At 42.2% G+C, this 18,748-nt stretch overlaps 1 protein-coding gene across 3 annotated transcripts; it reads left to right on the plus strand.

The window, feature by feature from the left end:
• The first annotated feature begins 1,413 nt into the window (after positions 1-1,413).
• On the plus strand, positions 1,414-18,626 carry LOC124038651 (1-acyl-sn-glycerol-3-phosphate acyltransferase delta-like). Of its 3 annotated transcripts, none has more exons than XM_046354753.1 (9): positions 1,414-1,597; positions 8,372-8,549; positions 8,732-8,901; positions 9,144-9,305; positions 9,615-9,768; positions 9,911-10,013; positions 11,724-11,799; positions 13,345-13,543; positions 18,152-18,626. In XM_046354753.1, the coding sequence occupies exons 2-9, from the start codon at positions 8,372-8,374 to the stop codon at positions 18,226-18,228; spliced, it is 1,119 nt and encodes a 372-aa protein (XP_046210709.1). In that variant the 5' UTR covers positions 1,414-1,597; the 3' UTR covers positions 18,229-18,626. The 3 variants fall into 3 exon arrangements, with proteins under 3 accessions (XP_046210709.1, XP_046210708.1, XP_046210710.1); XM_046354752.1 differs by having other exon boundaries at positions 1,416-1,593; XM_046354754.1 differs by lacking the exon at positions 18,152-18,626 and adding an exon at positions 14,167-15,411 and having other exon boundaries at positions 1,417-1,593.
• The last annotated feature ends 122 nt before the right edge of the window (positions 18,627-18,748 follow it).

The following is an 18,748-nucleotide window of genomic DNA, read 5'->3' on the forward strand; positions in this document are numbered from 1 at the left end:
TGTGAACTGGGCTGAGGATACCTCTAGGAACCTCTGTGAACTGGGGCTGAGGATACCTCTAGGAACCTCTGTGAACTGGGGCTGAGGATACCTCTAGAAACCTCTGTAAACTGGGGCTGAGGATACCACTAGGAACCTCTGTAAACTGGGGCTGAGGATACCTCTAGGAACTCTGGGAACTGGGGCTGAGGATACCACTAGGAACCTCTGTGAACTGGGGCTGAGGATACCACTAGGAACCTCTGTAAACTGGGGCTGAGGATACCTCTAGGAACCTCTGTGAACTGGGGCTGAGGATACCTCTAGGAACCTCTGTGAACTGGGGCTGAGGATACCTCTAGGAACCTCTGTGAACTGGGGCTGAGGATACCTCTAGGAACCTCTGTGAACTGGGGCTGAGGATACCTCTAGGAACCTCTGTAAACTGGGGCTGAGGATACCTCTAGGAACCTCTGTGAACTGGGGCTGAGGATACCTCTAGGAACCTCTGTGAACTGGGGCTGAGGATACCTCTAGGAACCTCTGTAAACTGGGGCTGAGGATACCTCTAGGAACCTCTGTGAACTGGGCTGAGGATACCTCTAGGAACCTCTGTTTAATACATCTCTGGTACCCTCTACTGGCTCTCGTGAGGATGTATTTTGATTCCAAGGCCATGGCATCGAGCCTTCTCTCTTCACGCTCTCTCTCAGATGCCACTATTAGATGCCTTGTATGAGACCGTTGCTTCTACTTTTGAAACAATAAGAGATTCACTAAATGTAGATATCTTCATTCAAGGAAATAACTATGGAGGGAGAGGCTGTAGGCATACCATCACTCTGCTGTCATCCACTGTTCTAGAAGGTTTTCTAAATAAGTCCAACTGTAATATAACATGTGAATGCTACATAGAGAAGCAGTCAACTAACACCCTATTACTAAATATCATAGGCTGATCAAATACTGTAGAAGCCTAGCCCTAGTACACACAGTTCTGTAGGAAACGCTTCATTAATGCAACACACTTAATCAGCCAGTAGATGGAGCTACAGGCCGAATAATGAAATAGAAAGTTGAGACAGAAAGTTCAGCAGTGGCGCTACATTGTTTGGGTTGTCATTATCTGGGCAAGTGGCAAAGTCATATAAACCCCGCCAATTGTTTCCGCACGAGAAGTTTCTACTTTCTACACTTTTTACACACAGCAGCAGCGAGCACATGCAAGAGGGATTTCCTCACATCAGCTGTAATAAACACGTAGGGTAGGCGAACCCAATGCAACCCCCCCGAATGACGAGAATCATTTTGAATTTTCTCGATTACTCGCGTCCTCTCCTCCGTCATCTCCTCGCCTCCTTTTGAAACGGGAGAGGGTGAACTTTGACCAATTGAGAAAATGCCAAATAAAAGTGGCGTGTTGTCAGGTGGGTGTTCTGGCGGCGGGTGTTCCTATAATTAGATTGAAGGAGTTAGTTTGGGGACATAAGGACATCTCTCAATGCTCATTCTGATCAAGCCTACAGACAGACAGTTTGGAGACAACATTTCCGTCAGTGTCTGGACAGCTTTATCGCTGACAGAAAGGAACCAAAGCCAGGGACAACGGACAAGGTAGGTACTGTAACATTACTTTTATTATGGTTCTCAAAATGTGTTTTCCCCCCACTCTGTCATATTAGGCTACTCCTGTATTGTTATTATAATACAACTAGACTACTTGGAAGAGTCCTTGGTAAGATTATTGTTACACCCATAACAATTATTGATTACAATTAAATCCATAGTCTGGAAGATTTCAATCATTGAAATATACTTTGTGACTTTGAAGTATATCATTTATGAGATTAATGTTATCACCACCAAAATAACCTGTTGAGGAGATAAATAATTTGGGCTCTAGTTTGAAATCAATGTCTTTTATTTTTTTTAAGTAATTTTGCTCTAATTAAATGTCATTGCCCTGCAGATACAAACCAATTCAATTTGTCAGGGCATGGGCTCTACAAGGTTTCAAGTGTTCCACAGGGATGCTGGCCCATGTTGACTCGTGTGTGTGTGTGTGTGTGTGTGTGTGTGTGTGTGTGTGTGTGTGTGTGTGTGTGTGTGTGTGTGTGTGTGTGTGTGTGTGTGTGTGTGTGTGTGTGTGTGTGTGTGTGTGTGTGTGTGTGTGTGTGTGTGTGTGTGTGTGACCAAGCAGTGTTGCAGTTCCTGACACAGACCAGTGCCCCTGGTACCTACTACCATACCTCGTTTTAAGGCACTTCAATATTTAGTCTTGCCCATTCTACTTCTAAATGGCACACATACACAATCCATGTCTCAAGGTTTAAAAATCCTTCTTTGACCTGTCTCCTCCCCTTCATCTACAAGGGATCCTAGCTTTCACCTGGATTCACCTGGTCAGTCTATGTCATGGAAAGAGCAGGTGTTCTTCATGTTTTGTACACTCTGTGTCTAACTCCATGAGACTGAATTGTATACATATATTGCTTATAAACATGCAAAACTATTTATCTCCCTTCCTGATGCTTCCTAAAAGCATAGGTGAGATTTGCAGTGGTGATTTTAGCATGTAAATCTTGGTGGGCAAAAAAACCCATGTGGGATGCATGCCAGCAAAGCCACAATACATTAATTGCACTATAACGGTGACAAACTGTGACCACAAACTGTTAGGGCCTACATAAATCTGTCCCAACACTTTACCACTGCTACACCTGCCTATCAGTGGAGCCTTGTCTGACAGCGAAACAGTTCATTCGGCCTCATTTACAGCCTTTCAAAAAAACAGCTGACATGGCTGACTTGTTTAGTCAATATAATTATTTGTTCAGCACTTTTGAAATTTACAGCGACAGAAATCAGAACATTGGCCGTTCTTACAGTGTTCTCCCTGTACACCAAGTCAGAACTGTAGGAAAATAAAGGGGGCCAATATAGGAACCAATATACACATGCAGTTAGGAAAGCAAAGGCTAGCTTTTTCAAACAGAAAATTGCATCCTGTAGCACAAACTCCAAGAAGTTCTGGGACACTGTAAAGTCCATGGAGAATAAGAGAACCTCCTCCCAGCTGCCCACTGCACTGAGGCTAGGAAATACTGTCACCACCGATAAATCCGTGATAAATAAGCATTTCTCTACGGCTGGCCATGCTTTCCACCTGGCTACCCCTACCCCGGTCAACTGCCCTGCACCCCCTACAGCAGCTTGCTCAAGCGTCCCCCATTTCTCCTTCACCCAAATCCAGATAGCTGATGTTCTGAAAGTGCTGCAAAATCAGCTTTGCTAGACAATCTAGACCCTATCCTTCTAAAATTGTTGCAACCCCCATTACTAGCCTGTTCAACCTTAGACCCCAAACTGCTACAGACCTATATCTATCCTACCCTGCCTTTCCAAGGTCTTTGATAGCCAAGTTAACAAACGGATCACCGACCATTTCCAATCCCACCGTACCTTCTCTGATATGCAATCTGGTTTCTGAGCTAGTCATGGGTGCACTTCAGCCACGCTCAAGGTCCTAAACTATATCATAACCACCATCGATAAGAGACAATACAGAGGGCCTGTTGTCCGGACCACTGGCAGTCTCTATGGGGATGCTACAGGGTTCAATTCTCTGGCCGACTCTTTTCTCTGTAGACCTCAATGATGTCGCTCTTGCTGCTGGTGATTCTCTGAGCCACCTCTACGCAGGCGACAACATTCTGTATACTTCTGGCCCTTTAGACACTGTGTTAACTAACCTCCAGACGAACTTCAATGCCATACAACTCTCCTTTAGTGGCCTCCTTCCGTGGCCTCCAACTGCTCTTAAATACAAGTAAAACTAAATGCATGCTTTTCAAACGATCGCTGCCCGCACCTGCCCACCCGTCCTGCATCACTACTTTGGAAGGTTCTGACTTAGAATATGTGGACAACTACAAATACCTAGGTGTCTGGTTAGACTGTAAACTCTCCTTCCAGACTCTCATTAAGCATCTCCAATCCAAAATTAAATCTAGAATCGGCTTCCTATTTTGCAAAAAAAGCATCCTTCACTCATGCTGGCAATAATACCCTCGTAAAACTGACTATCCTACCGATCCTTGACTTCGGCGACGTAATTTAAAAAATCGCCTCCAACACTCTACTCAGACTGCGTCCAATTTGCTATCACAGTGTCATCAATTTTGTCACCAAAGCCCCATATACTACCCACCACTGCGACCTGAATGCTTTCATTGGCTGGCCCTCGCTTCATATTCGTTGCCAAATCCACTGGCTCCAGGTCATCTACAAGTCTTTGCTAGGTAAAGCCCCGGCTTATCTCAGCTCACTTGTCACCATAGCAGCACCCACCCATAGCACACGCTCCAGCAAGTATATTTCACTGGTCACCCCCAAAGCCAATTCCTCATTCGGCTGCCTGTCCTTCCAGTTCTCTGCTGCCAATGACTGGAACAAACTGCAAAAATCAATGAAGCTGGAGACTCATATCTACCTCACTAGCTTAAAGCATCTGCTGTCAGAGCAGCTCACAGATCACTGCACCTGTACATAGTGTTAGAGTTGTGTAAATTTGAATCTGGTATCAGGATAAATATGATAATGAGTCACTGATTGTATACTGTATTTTTTTATTAGCTAAGTAATAAATGGCAAATGCAACTTTCGTATATATGGGCTCACTGTAATACCACACAGGGCAGAACAGGGAGCTGACAGGATGTATGTAAACAGTTCTTATACTGTGATGGACATAGTTCCAACCCGTCTGTTGGCCTATCACAGTAGAGGCTGGGCATGGTTTAAACTTGCTCAGCCTATCGCAGGCGCTCAGGCGGGTCCCCGCCTCTTGGCGCTTCTTGGAGTCCTCCCTCCGTCGATGTATAGATTCTTACTGTTCTGGTATCGCAGACTAGTTATAACAGTTGCTCAGTTCCTGCTATTGTGTTGTTCAGTATTTTTCCATCTCAGTTAAACCTCATGATGACCACCCCTCCCTATATCTGATTAATCACAACTTTGTAAGATACAGCAAGTCACACCATGTGCTCAATATTGTTACATACAAACACAAGGACAAAGCATCTGCGGGGCTGTTATCTAAAGTTTTTCAACATGCAGGTCACACCATGTTACTCAGTTCTTGTCACACACAAAAACAGGCAAGTAAATGTAGCAAGCAGTTGTTTAATCTCATGATGATGCTCAAGTGCACAAATGCAGATACTTCACACAGCCAACATCAGATAATAATTAATCATATATATTAATTAATGGCTATATATATTAATTAATATATATATTAATTAATTAATGGCTATATATATTAATTAATGGCTATATATATATATATATTAATTCATTAATGGCTATAATGTAAAATACAGAATCCCACAATACCCATTTGTAAATAGCCCATCCAACTACCTCATCCCCTGTTATTTATTTTGCTCCTTTGCACCCCAGTATCTCTACTTGCACACATCTTCTGCACATTGATCACTCCAGTGTTTAATTGCTATATTGTAACTATTTCGCCACTATGGCCTATTTATTGCCTTGCCTCCCTTATCCGACCTCATTTGCACACACTGTATATAGACTTTTTCTATTGTATGTTTGTTTATTCCATGTGTAACTCTGTTTGTCGATTTTGAAAGTATGATATTGACATCAGTCCAATCAAAGCTACTGTTGACCTAGTGGTTAGTATTGGACTAGTAACCAAAAGGTTGCAAGATCGAATCTCCGAGCTGACAAGGTAAAAATCAGTCATTCTGCCCCTGAACAAGGCAGTTAACCCACTGTTCCTAGGCCGTCGTTGAAAATAAGAATTTGTTCTTAACTGACTTGCCTTGTTAAATAAAGGTAAAACATATAGATTTCTAATTACCTTGAGTGTTCTTGGTTAGGGACTTCTAATGTAACTCTATGGCAGCACCCAAGGGGCTTGACTTTTCTAGTTCTACCCTTCGACTTGGTGGTGACAGTGTCCCCATGAGTGACAGAACACTTAGCCAAACACGGGGCAACGCTCTGTATTTTCTGCTGTCTTGCCCTACCATCACAGGAAGCACTGAGCTAGGCTGAAACACCTGCATTTTGAAGCTGCCTTACAAACATGGTCCCTTTTGTTTTCTTGAGTATGTGGCTTTATTAACTCTTTTTTTTTTTTACATTATTTGCAAACTGATGTGACACGGGGGGGGGGGGTACAGAGTCAATGTGGGGGAACCAGTTGAGGTAATATGTACACAACTATGTATAGTCAGACTGCTATCTCATGACCATGTGTACGTGCAAAAACGGTCTGCCTAGACGTGCCTTGTTGAGCAGCTAGGAGGTGAAACTGAGTGAGTTCTGTGGACTATCAACTATTTCCAATGCTACCACATATTATACAGGGAATTGTTACCTTTTCTACAGGAAGATTCCTATTCCCAGTTCTTATGCAGTGAACAAGTTTGACACAGTGAGTGCTTGTGATCAGTCTACATGAACAAGTCTGACACAGTGAGTGCTTGTGATCAGTCTACGTGAACAAGTTTGACACAGTGAGTGCTTGTGATCATTCTACATGAACAAGTCTGACACAGTGAGTGCTTGTGATCAGTCTACGTGAACAAGTTTGACACAGTGAGTGCTTGTGATCAGTCTACGTGAACAAGTCTGACACAGTGAGTGCTTGTGATCATTCTACATGAACAAGTCTGACACAGTGAGTGCTTGTGATCAGTCTACGTGAACAAGTTTGACACAGTGAGTGCTTGTGATCATTCTACGTGAACAAGTCTGACACAGTGAGTGCTTGTGATCATTCTACGTGAACAAGTCTGACACAGTAGAGCGAGAGAAGAAAAAGTGTAATTGAAGAGTGGCTGAATTTCTTCTTGAACAGCCAGCTCTTTGGAGTGCAGAGAGCGCTTCACTTTGTCAGCCTTGGTCAGGAGAGCGAGAGATGAGTCATAAGGGTAGTTCCCACTGTTCTGGAGCAAGGGTGGGGTGAACTTTGCCCGATTTGTGTTTTTTTATTTTTTTATTCTCTTTCGCAATTCACGTCTAATATATATTGCAGTTCAACTATTTGGAAATGTCCATTTCAGGACTTCTCCAAGACAGAATGTTGAATAAAATAATATTTGAACTTACTCCACCACAGGGATCATCAACTAGATTCAGCCGTGGGTTGATATGTGTGTGTGTGTGTGTGTGTGGTGTGTGTGAGATTTTTTCTTTTCTTTTCTTGAGCGGATGGTTGTGGAGCCGGAACATAATTACAAATCATTTGTAGACTGCATATTGACTGCGAGAAACCCAAACGGATATGTTTGACTAAAATATCATTTCAAAGCTTGCTTACATTTGCATATGATCACATCAAATCTCTCTATGCGTGGGAATACTTGAACAGATTTCTTAACTAAAATGACTTAGAGCTGATTTTTCTGGTGGGGGGTTTTTGTCTTAGGTCCAACAATTAAAATCCCACACACAAAATTACGTTTATTTATTTTTTTGCTCAAAAAACTTTGGGGGCAAATAAAACCACCCACAGGCCAAATTTGGTCAGCCAGTTGGGGAACCTGCTCTGGGTGGTTGGTCCTCATACCCTTTGGGAATTGGAGAGAAAATATCCACAGGAAAGTATTACTAATCAGACTTTAAAACACTGGTAGTGTGTTCATATTTCTGTTTCCAGAAGCATGCACACACTATGTAAATGCATGTAGGCAGAGCATAGTAGGCCAGATCCTGCATGTTTACGTTGTTCTGTGCATGTTTACATTGTTCTGTGCATGTTTACATTGTTCTGTGCATGTTTACATTGTTCTGTGCATGTTTACATTGTTCTGTGCATGCTTCAGGTGATCCTGGCTGTTTGAGTAAGACCTGTACTGATAACTACAAGTTCTCTCATTGTTGCATATCTGTCTTTCAGACTTGTCTATTGTATGTTGTTCAGGATATTGGATGTTTGTACGAGATTGGATCGGTCTGTGGCGGCGGTTAAGAGTGTTGGGCCAATAACCAAAAGGTCACTGGTTTAAATCCCAGAGCCAACTAGGTGAAATATCTGTCTGTGCTTAATCCTAATTGGTCCTGTAAATCACTCTGGATAAGAGCATCTGCTAAATGACTAAAATGTCTGGCGCTGTCTCAAAGATCTGTCCTCTGATCTGAAAGAACTGGCCAGCTGAATGATGAGCTGATTTTCACCAAGTCATTTTCCAATCAGCGCAGAAGGTGTGGTCAGATTTCTGTTTTCATACCAACAGGGTCTAGCTTCCAATGGAAAGATGGGGCTGGTGCAGTGGTTCCTATGTCACCTGCTGTGCATCAACTCTATCTTTATTATGCCTAATTATTATGCCTATCCTCATTTCCTCCCCTGTAGATGGGTCTGGTACAGTGGTTGAAGGGCCAGTTTTTGTGTCACCTGATCATCTGCTATGGGTTCTTGGTCAGCGGTCTCCTGGTCAACCTATTACAGATCTGCACTCTGCCCCTCTGGCCAATCAACAAGCAGCTGGCCCGGAGGATCAACTGTAAACTGGGATATTCCCTCACCAGCCGTGAGTAGGATATCGCTCTCTTTCACTATTGTTTCACTTAACTGATGCTGCAGGGGCTATACTCTAACTTTTGTGCAATAACTGAAATATAAAGTTACTGTAGCTGCTGACACAGTGGTCTCTTATTTACGCTCTGCTAGGTTGTGCTGTGTTATGTTAATGTCATGTTGTGTGTTCCCCAGAGTCTGTGGCTCTCCTAGAGTGGTGGTCTGGCACTGAAGTAACTTTCTACACAGACCCAGCGGACTACCAATTCTACGGCAAAGAGAACGCCATCGTCGTCCTTAACCACAACTTTGAAATAGACTTTCTGTGTGGCTGGACCTTCTGTGACAGATTCGGGGTCCTTGGGGTAAGGGAACAGGGATTTTTCTCAATTCATCGGTCTTAGATTCCTCGTATCCTCTCTCATTATCTCCTTCTCAAAACGCATTGGAGAAGAACGTCCAATGGGAGGGACCTTGGAAATTGTCCTCCAATACCGTCGAAGGTGGGAAGCAAGGAATTGTATAAAGACTGAGAAGAGACTAAGATTTTCAGACGTTGTTTGATGCCCTCTGTGTTAATGTGTTTGAACAATCTTTCCCTTTCCAGGCCTCCAAATGTTTAGCCAAGAAAGAGTTGTCGTACCTGCCTGTGATTGGCTGGATGTGGTACTTCCTGGAAATGGTGTTTATTAAGAGGAAGTGGGAGGAGGATAAGAGGAGCTTTGTCCAGGGTCTTCAGAACCTACGGGATTACCCTGAGAACTTCTGGGTGAGCCATGAACACAATCAATAATGACACTTAATAGTCAAAAGTTGACTGGGCATTTTCTAGTTCGAGAGGATATAACAGGTCTTATCAAACTCCTTATTCCAAACTTTCTTTGCAACTATGTAAACATGCATATGCAGTATGGTTGTTAATTTATAAGATTGTGTTGATTGACACAATCAATATTGTCACAAGTCTAGGAAGGATAACGTGAGAATATAATGATACTCACCTTGTAAACCTGAGTATGCAGGTTGGTTGGTCAGTCAAAACACAGCAGTGACACTACAGCGAATCTCTGTGTGCCAGTTCCTGCTACACTGTGAGGGAACACGCTTCACAGAGGAGAAGCATCAGATCAGTATGGAGGTGGCAGAGAAGAAAGGCCTGCCTAAACTCAAACACCACCTCCTGCCCAGGACCAAGGGCTTCTGGGTAGCCGTCCAGAACCTCAGAGGGACAGGTACGGAACCCCTGGGAGCCCCAGAATGTCCAAATGCTACACATGTCATGACTCATGATTGTATATCCCCATTATTTTGGATAAAGACTGTTGCCAATGATCTTTTGACAACTTAATGTTTTTGTGTCTGTTACCCCTTCAGTTGCTGCGGTCTACTGTTGTACACTAAATTTCAGAAACAACGAAACACCAACCTTGCTGGGAGTTATCAACGGGAAGAAATATCATCCAGATTTATACATAAGGTATATAATAATTCATTTCAGCCTGCATTTTCTATCGTAAGCTTGGCTGAGTGGAACCTGAGATGGCCATTAGTTAGAGGCTAAACTCACTGATCTCAAGCCCCTTATATTGGTTTATTGGACTAATACTGAACAAAAATATAAACGTAACATTCAACAATTTCAAAGATTTTGCTGACTTGAAGTTTATATGAGGAAATCAGTCAATTGAAATAAATTCATTAGGCCCTAATCTGGATTTCACGACTGGGAACACGGATATGAAACTGGTCACAGATACCTTAAAGGTGGGGGCATGGTTCAGAAACCCAGTCAGTATCTGGTGTGCCCACCATTTGCCTCATGCAGCCAGACACCTCTCCTTCGCATAGAGTTGATCTGGCTGTTGATTGTGGAATGTTGTTCCATTCTTGTTCAATGGCTGTGCGAAGTTGCTGCATATTGGCGGGAACTGGAATATGATGTCATACATGTAGATCCAGAGCATCCCAAACATGCTCAATATGTGACATGTTTGGTGAGTATGCAGGCCATGGAAGAATTGGGACATTTTCAGTTTCCAGGAATTGTGTACAGATACTTACGGCATGAACCCGTGCTTTGGGGCGGCAGGTAGCCTAGTTGCTAGATCGAATCTCTGAGCTGACAAGGTAAAAAATATATTGTTCTTCCCTTGAACAAGGGATTTAACTCACTGTTCCTAGGCTGTCATTATAAATAAGAATTTAGTCTTAACTGATTGCCTAGTTAAATAAAGGTAATACAAAAAATTAAGTATCCTGCTGAAACATGAGGGGATGGTGGCAGAGGAATGGCACGACAATGGGCCTCAGGATCTCATCAGGGTAGCTTATGCCTGCCCATGCCATAACCCCACCGTCACCATGGGTCACTCCGTTCACAACGTTGACATCAGCAAACCGCTTGCCCACACAACACCATACATGTGGTCTGGGGTTGTGAGGCCGGTTGGACGTACTGCCAAATTATCTAAAATGACATTGCAGTCGGCTTATGGTAGAGAAATAAACATTACATTCTCTGGCAACAGTTTTGGTGGACATAACTGCAGTAATCATGCCAATTGCACTCTCCTTCAACTTCAGATCTGTTGAATTGTGTGCACATTTTAGTGGACTTTTATTGTCCCCAGCACAAGGTGCAACTGTAATAATGATGCTGTTAATCAGCTTCTTGATATGCAACACCTGTCAAGTGGATGGATTATCTTGGCAAAGGAGAAATGGTCACTAACAGGGATGTAACCAATTGTGTTCAACATTTTAGAGAAATTAGCTTTTTGAGCGTATCGAACATTTCTGGGATCTTTTATTTCAGCTCATGAAACCTGGGAACAACACTTGTTATGTTTATATTTTTCCAGTGTATTTTAATGGACCCTAAAGTTCAGCTGAAATCCTGAAAGCCTCCCTGTCTCTTCTGCTCTCTTCTGCCTCCCCCGTGTCTTTCTTCTGCCTCCCCCGTGTCTTTCTTCTGCCTCCCCCGTGTCTTTCTTCTGCCTCCCCCGTCTCTTTCTTCTGCCTCCCCCGTCTCTTTCTTCTGCCTCCCCGTCTCTTTCTTCTGCCTCACCCGTCTCTTTCTTCTGCCTCACCCGTCTCTTTCTTCTGCCTCACCCGTCTCTTTCTTCTGCCTCACCCGTCTCTTTCTTCTGCCTCACCCGTCTCTTTCTTCTGCCTCACCCGTCTCTAGGAGAATCCCTCTGGAGTCCGTACCAGAGGATGAGGCTGAATGTTCTTCCTGGCTTCACAAACTCTACCAGGAGAAGGTAGTGTTATAATTGAGGAGAGCTCACACTATGGACCAGATTTACCAACTAAGCATTTGCACAAGGTGCAGAGTTTGCATCTATTTGTTCACTATTAAAGGAATGAAAACAAGGGCAAAGCTAAAACTCTCCATTTAAATTAGTTTAATGTCAATACCTACTCTTCACATTATAACTTTGTTCTGTCCTCAATGTTTCATTCACAAACATTGCACCAAACTCTTTCTGATAAACTGGCCCCTGTTAGTTTGATTCATTTTATTATTATAGTGTCATGCATCTGGATTAGATTAGATAGAGCTTTATTTTTTGAACAGCCAGCTCTTTGGAGCGCAGTAAGCACCAAGGACTAAGCTCAAACTCTTAATTTACACTTTTTATATTATGTAAATTGCCAGATCATTCTACAAGTGCCTCTTGCGTCCCTTTGATATTTTAAGTGGAAATTGTGCACGAGTATTGGATTTTAAAAGCATGTTTTATTAAATTAAGTGCCCTTTTTAATATAGACCACATGGCGAATTCAGTAAATATGATTTTTTAAATATGAGTAAAGGCTTGCTAAAGTGCCAAAATTCAGCATTTATGTCTGTCCTTCATTTTCTGGTCAACCCTGTTAAGTGACCTGAACTCTCGCTTTAATATGGTGAAACTATTCCTTTAAAAAAAAAAGTTTTCCATTGAACATCGAATAGTGAGATCATAGTGTAAAAGCTGATTCTACTCTTCTTGGCCATTTTTGTGGTGGGAAACTGAGCCAGTTGAGCATAACATGTTAACCCTGTTACCCATAGATGGATAGACAGGCTAGAAATGTTTAACAATTAAAACCATTTTGTGAAGCTTTCATTCAATTGCCACTCCGTTGCACAAAGTTTCCATTCCCCGTCCCAGGGGGATTTATGGCTGATTTTAACCCGGTTACTTTATTAGGCACTTTGGCACACCATATAAAACATTTTATTTAACCTCCTGAGATGGGAACTTTATTTTTTTAATCAATTTGAACATGTGCTCTTGGAGACTATGTTAAAATGGTCCATTTAAAACAAAAATGATTTAACCAAGTTACGACTCAAACACTTTCATCAATGTATTATTATTCTATTTAACGAGGCAAGTCCATTAAGAACACATTCTTATTTACAATGACAGCCTGGCAAAAGGCCTCCTGCGGGGACGGGGGCCTGGGATTAATTTTTATTTATTTAAATAGAATATAAATGTAGGACAACACTCATCACAACAACACTACATAGAGACTTAAAACCACAAAATAGCAAGGCAGCAACACAACATGGGAGCAGCACATGCACAATCTGGAACATGTACCTTTGGCCCATTTAGATTAGTACTAAATTGCACTGCATTAAAGAGATTCACAAAAAGACATATTGACATACTATATCAGACATACAAAAAGACAGCTTCAAGGACTTTGAACCCCTCCCTTCCCACTTCCTTGTGGTTATGGCAGTGAAGCCAATGGACTATGCTCCTGTTTGTTAGGTTAGGTTATGATGTGCTCATGTATTGTGCTTCTAGGACCAGTTCCAGGAGGACTACAGCCACACTGGATGTTTCCCTGGCCCTGTAGTCACCCCTCTGCGTGGACCCTGGGCCCTAATCAACTGGATAGGCTGGACCTGCCTTCTCCTATACCCCCTCTACCTCCTCCTGGTCCAGCTGGTCCTCTCTGGGTCTATTCTCACCATACTGGCCACTGTGGCCTTCTGCTCTGCAGGTTGGTCTTATGGGTATATATTTCAGAGGTCATCAACTAGTGGCCCCCGAGCCAAATCTGTCCCTTGAGACCAAAATTATTCAAGTTCACTATAGAGGGCTTGCAGTTGCGTCACAAATCACCTAGCAACCACACCAAGCGCCATGTTGGAATTCCTTCACTCGTCCACACGGCTAGCTGCGTTTTGCTACCACCAAAAACTTCGGGAAGATTGCCCATTATTTCGTTTTTCTAAGGACCGAGAAAATGGAGGCAGTGGGAGAACTTATTCAAGTAAGTAAATATATTTTGAAAATTATACAAAACTGTGTTATTAGCTAGCTAGTTTGCAACAGAAACTTAGTGTGCAGGCTAACATAATGTTAGCTAGCATTACATACTAGGTAGCTAGCTACGTGAATTAAATGTCACCAGTTTGCTAGCTACAGCCATAGAGGGTGAAAGGATGAAGGGAGAGTAGGCTACTCTGGATAGGGCAAGGACCTTTGTGGGAAGACCTCATGAAACTATTCTCCAGTTCGAGTCCCTATCAAGAAACTGAGGACAGATATTTCAACATAATATTCAGTGCTGTCTAATTAGAGTACAATGAAGCCTGTTTCTTTGCTGTTTTCTGTCCTCAGCTACAGAGCGCTATGGATCCGTCTGCAGATGAATGTCCCAAGAGAGTACCGGTACATCCTTGTATGCCATGGATTATGTATACCTACAGTATGTTAGCAAAAATAGTTTGAAAGTGACACATGTATAAACATTTTACAACTGGAGCAGGGCATCCCTGCTGAGGGTGCAGGCTTCTGTTCCAGTACTAACACCTGATTCAATGTGTCAAACCTAAGTAGTTAATAATCAAGTGTGCTCCCCACTGTAGATCAGGGAGCAGTGGAGGGGAGAACCGCTCATAATAATGCCTGGAACTAAGCGAATGGAATGGCATCAAACACATGGAAACCATGTACTTGATACCATTCCACTCCAGCTGTTACCATGAGCCTGTTCTCCCCATTTAAAGTGCCACCAACCTCTATTGCCATGGAGATGGATATTTATTTTTTCTTCACCTGGCATTGTTTTAGTAACAACCGTTAACTTGCATGTAAACGTTAGACATTTTCATCTTCAAAGAATCAACACTTTCATATCATTTCAAACTGTGCAAGTAAGCTTGTTTTAATTAAACTATTTTTCAAGATGAACTAGAGTTGATTAATCACAGATCACAATTCTGTTGTATTCTCAAATGATCATGACCTTTTTGTTCAGTCATAAATTCTACAATGAGTTGTATTTGACTATCACTATTTCTCAGGATATCAGCCATGTGAACCCATTTTGTAGCTCATAATGGCATGCAGCAGTGGTTCCCAATCCCCGTCCTCCAGTTCCCCCAACAGCACACATTGTTGTAGCCCCAGACAAACATACCTGATTCAACTCAGAGGGCCTGATGATTTAGTTGACAAGTTGAATCCGGTGTTTGTCTGGGGCTACAATAAAACTGGAGTTTGGAACCACTGGCCTACAGTATGATGGCATTATCCTTATGGGCATTTGCTATGCACCCCTTGACATTGCATCTGAAGCAAAGAATAGCTTAACTCCCACACTGTTTCCATATTGTTCAGCTATGTTATCAATTTAAAAACCATACCATTAGAAAATGTATATGAGGCTAATCATTATACTGGATTCTGTACATGCTTTGGTTCAAATCCAACCCTTGTAATCTAGGTGGTGAGATGCGATCATTAGCTTAAAACACACCAAGTCCAATGCCAGATACTTTTCTCAGAACAGCTGAGTGGCACTGTGATAATGAAGATGGTTAGCCTAAGACTACCACAATTACATTGTCTATGCGAAATGTGTTTAAATTGTAAAGAAATAAAGTAGTTGGCTATAAGAAATACTTTTATTCAATGGTGCTCGTCTCTGCAGAGATGAGACTATTAATTTCACCCAGACAACAATATCAACAAGTCTTTTACATGTTGCACATTACATTTGATATATTCATATGGTTTAAGGGGGCACTTTTGTCATTATTTTTAGTTTGTTATTTCACCTTTATTTAACCAGGTAGGCTAGTTGAGAACAAGTTCTCATTTGCAACTGCGACCTGGCCAAGATAAAGCATAGCAGTGTGAACAGACAACAGAGTTACACATGGAATAAACAATTAACAAGTCAATAACACAGTAGAAAAAAAGGGGAGTCTATATACAATGTGTGCAAAAGGCATGAGGAGGTAGGCGAATAATTACAATTTTGCAGATTAACACTGGAGTGATAAATGATCAGATGGTCATGTACAGGTAGAGATATTGGTGAGCAAAAGAGCAGAAAAGTAAATAAATAAAAACAGTGTGGGGATGAGGTAGGTGAAAATGGGTGGGCTATTTACCACTAGACTATGTACAGCTGCAGCGATAGCTGATGTTTGAAGTTGGTGAGGGAGATAAAAGTCTCCAACTTCAGCGATTTTTTTTTTTTTTTTTGCAATTCGTTCCAGTCACAGGCAACAGAGAACTGGAACGAAAGGCGGCCAAATGAGGTGTTGGCTTTGGGGATGATCAGTGAGATACACCTGCTGGAGCGCGTGCTACGGGTGGGTGTTGCCATCGTGACCAGTGAACTGAGATAAGGCGGAGCTTTACCTAGCATGGACTTGTCATGACGGCGAAGTGAAGATGCTCTACTCAAATGGCACAACAGAATCATTCAGGTTAACCACAGCATATGACAACCATCTCGTATAATTGAGGGTTGTCTCCTTTTCATATCTGTAAAGTGACCAAGTAGTAGAAACTGATGCTGCAGCATTTCATCTTCAGTGGGAATCCCATCCACATGGGTGTCTTGAGGTCAGCTGGTGAACCTACAGTACATAAACAAATGAAAAGCACATCTGATGTTAAGACTAATTCATTCAGGTGTTTGTCATAAAGAATCAATTTATTGTTTGACTGGAACAAATAGTCAGTCACACAGCAGGTTGTCTTGGCACATTGAGGTCTTTGCCCTGTAATGTCCATACATTTTCCCTCATGAATAATCATGATAATCACTGGAGGATTTTTATTTGATTGTTTTGGACAACAATGATCTCCATATGTAGGTCATATTGTACAATTTGCGACTACCCTTTTCATGGTCATGGCTAGAAGGAATCCAGCTATTGTTACATTAACGTCATGACATTTCGTAGATTAGAATTTAGGCAGAAGGTTATCTATAAATGCAACAAACAAAAAAAACTTTTGACAAGCTGGTTGCATTCAAGACGAGGTCGTTTTTATTCATCTGTTGTCAGTGTTTAGTAGAGTAGGCCTGGACTACCATCGTATTAAAAACAAAATTCTGCTCATTTATCCCACCCTTACAAAAAAAAATATTTTGAAACTGGTATTTTGGACGCATTATTTACAGCATACTGCACTTTCCTTTTCTCCTCGTATGGGTAATCATGTGTAGTTGAATTGTTTATCAAAGGCCATTTTACCTCCTTACTCCATTTGCACACACTGTATACAGATGTTTCTATTGTATTATTGACTGCACGTTTTGTTTATTCCATGTTTAACTCTGTTATCGTCGCACTGCTTTACTTTATCTTGACCAGGTCGCAGTTGTAAACGAGAACTTGTTCTCAACTGGCCTACCTGGTGAAATAAAAACCCGTACAAAGGAAACGTCTCTGATATGGCCTATAAACCTATGTGTTTTATTAGCCTAAATTCTCTATCCAATCTACATCAGGAATAGTAGGCTTACATTAGTCTGCAAATGCGATGGATGCATGCAAGCCTTTATAACAAAGGTGCCTTTATGGTGATAAATGGCTTCTCCAAAATGTTAAACTCACGTGACACTTGCTAACCGCTAGCTTGCAGTCTAATTGTTTAACTTAGTGTTGTTAGGATAACAGCTAAACTAAACTCGAAAATCTGACTTGATTTACCAGTGATGAATTGATCGTACAGTAGCAGGCCTGTTACTGACAGCTGTCTGGATTGAGGGCTTGACGGTCAGATGGTTTCCTAACTTTTCTGACAGTTCTTGAGACTTCTCACCAACGGTGATTCATGATTGCGGCGAATCTGAAAACATTTCCCCCCCGTTGACTTTGCTGCCTTGTTACTCTACAGAAAGGACTGTGGTGATGAATCAACTAGTTTTAGGCAGTCACTCGGCTGTAGTCAGAATAATTCCTGCGGTGGTCTTCCAACATGGCCGCCAGGTGGCGTCGTTTATCAACTGCAAGCCCTGTTTCCTTATTCGTGACAACTCGACTACAACTAAGGCCGCTTTGTGACAGGTGTGACTAACTCTTGCTAAAAGGTATTTTTGTTAGTACATTCTCAATCTTATCCATTGTTTACCAAATATTTTGAAACTGATTGTTCCTTCCTCTTGGAAAGTACTGAATAATATCGCATGAGCATGCCTGTAATGCCATTGGTTGGTAATCGCTTACACGATAGTGTTGGCACAAATCATACCGTTGAAAAAGTTGGTCAAACATTTCCACTGGATACTGTAACCAGACTTCATAATATTCGCCTCAGCATACAGTATGTTCATCACATTCCTCTATTCCATTCTCAGTGTCGGTTGGTGTGCGCTGGATGATTGGACAGACTGAGATTAAGAGAAGCTCCAGCTATGGGGTCCCACATAACTGAGATGGCCTTGCAAGATCCTTCCCAGCTCCCAGGGACCACGCACATTACTAATCTCATCCCTACAGCACAGTTCCCCTACAGCACAGTTCACCTCCAGCAGATAATTCATTCCAAAGAAAGAATGTTGGTCAGAGATGGCATTGCATTCAACTCAAGTACGACAAGAAGGGTGGAAGGTGCTTCAGCAGTCTTCCTCTTGCCAGTACATGAATATACTGCACCTAAACACATACCGTGCATTCAAAGTATTTAGAACCCATGACCTTTTCCAGATTACATTACAGCCTTATTCTAAAATGGATTAAATAGTCATCGGGTTCTTGGTCACCTCCCTGACCAATGCCCTTCTCCTCCGATTGGTCAGTTTGGCTGGGCGGCCAGCTCTAGAAAAGAGTCTTGGTGGTTCCAAACTTCCATTTTAAGAATGGAGGCCAATGTGTTCTTGGGGATCTTCAATGCTGCAGAAATGTTTTGGTACCCTTCCCCAGATTTGTGCCTCGACACAATCCTGTCTCGGAGC

This window comes from Oncorhynchus gorbuscha, linkage group LG06, assembly GCF_021184085.1.
Source record: "Oncorhynchus gorbuscha isolate QuinsamMale2020 ecotype Even-year linkage group LG06, OgorEven_v1.0, whole genome shotgun sequence".
Lineage (NCBI taxonomy): Eukaryota > Metazoa > Chordata > Actinopteri > Salmoniformes > Salmonidae > Oncorhynchus > Oncorhynchus gorbuscha.

What these genes read in the sequence shown, in the direction of transcription:
- LOC124038651 (XM_046354753.1), top strand. Translation starts at nt 8,372, where the DNA reads ATGGGTCTGGTACAGTGGTTGAAGGGCCAGTTTTTGTGTCACCTGATC. An exon ending in GGGATATTCCCTCACCAGCC is followed by an intron (nt 8,550 to 8,731) that starts GTGAGTAGGATA and finishes TGTGTTCCCCAG; the next exon opens with AGTCTGTGGCTCTCCTAGAG. An exon ending in CCAGAACCTCAGAGGGACAG is followed by an intron (nt 9,769 to 9,910) that starts GTACGGAACCCC and finishes TTACCCCTTCAG; the next exon opens with TTGCTGCGGTCTACTGTTGT.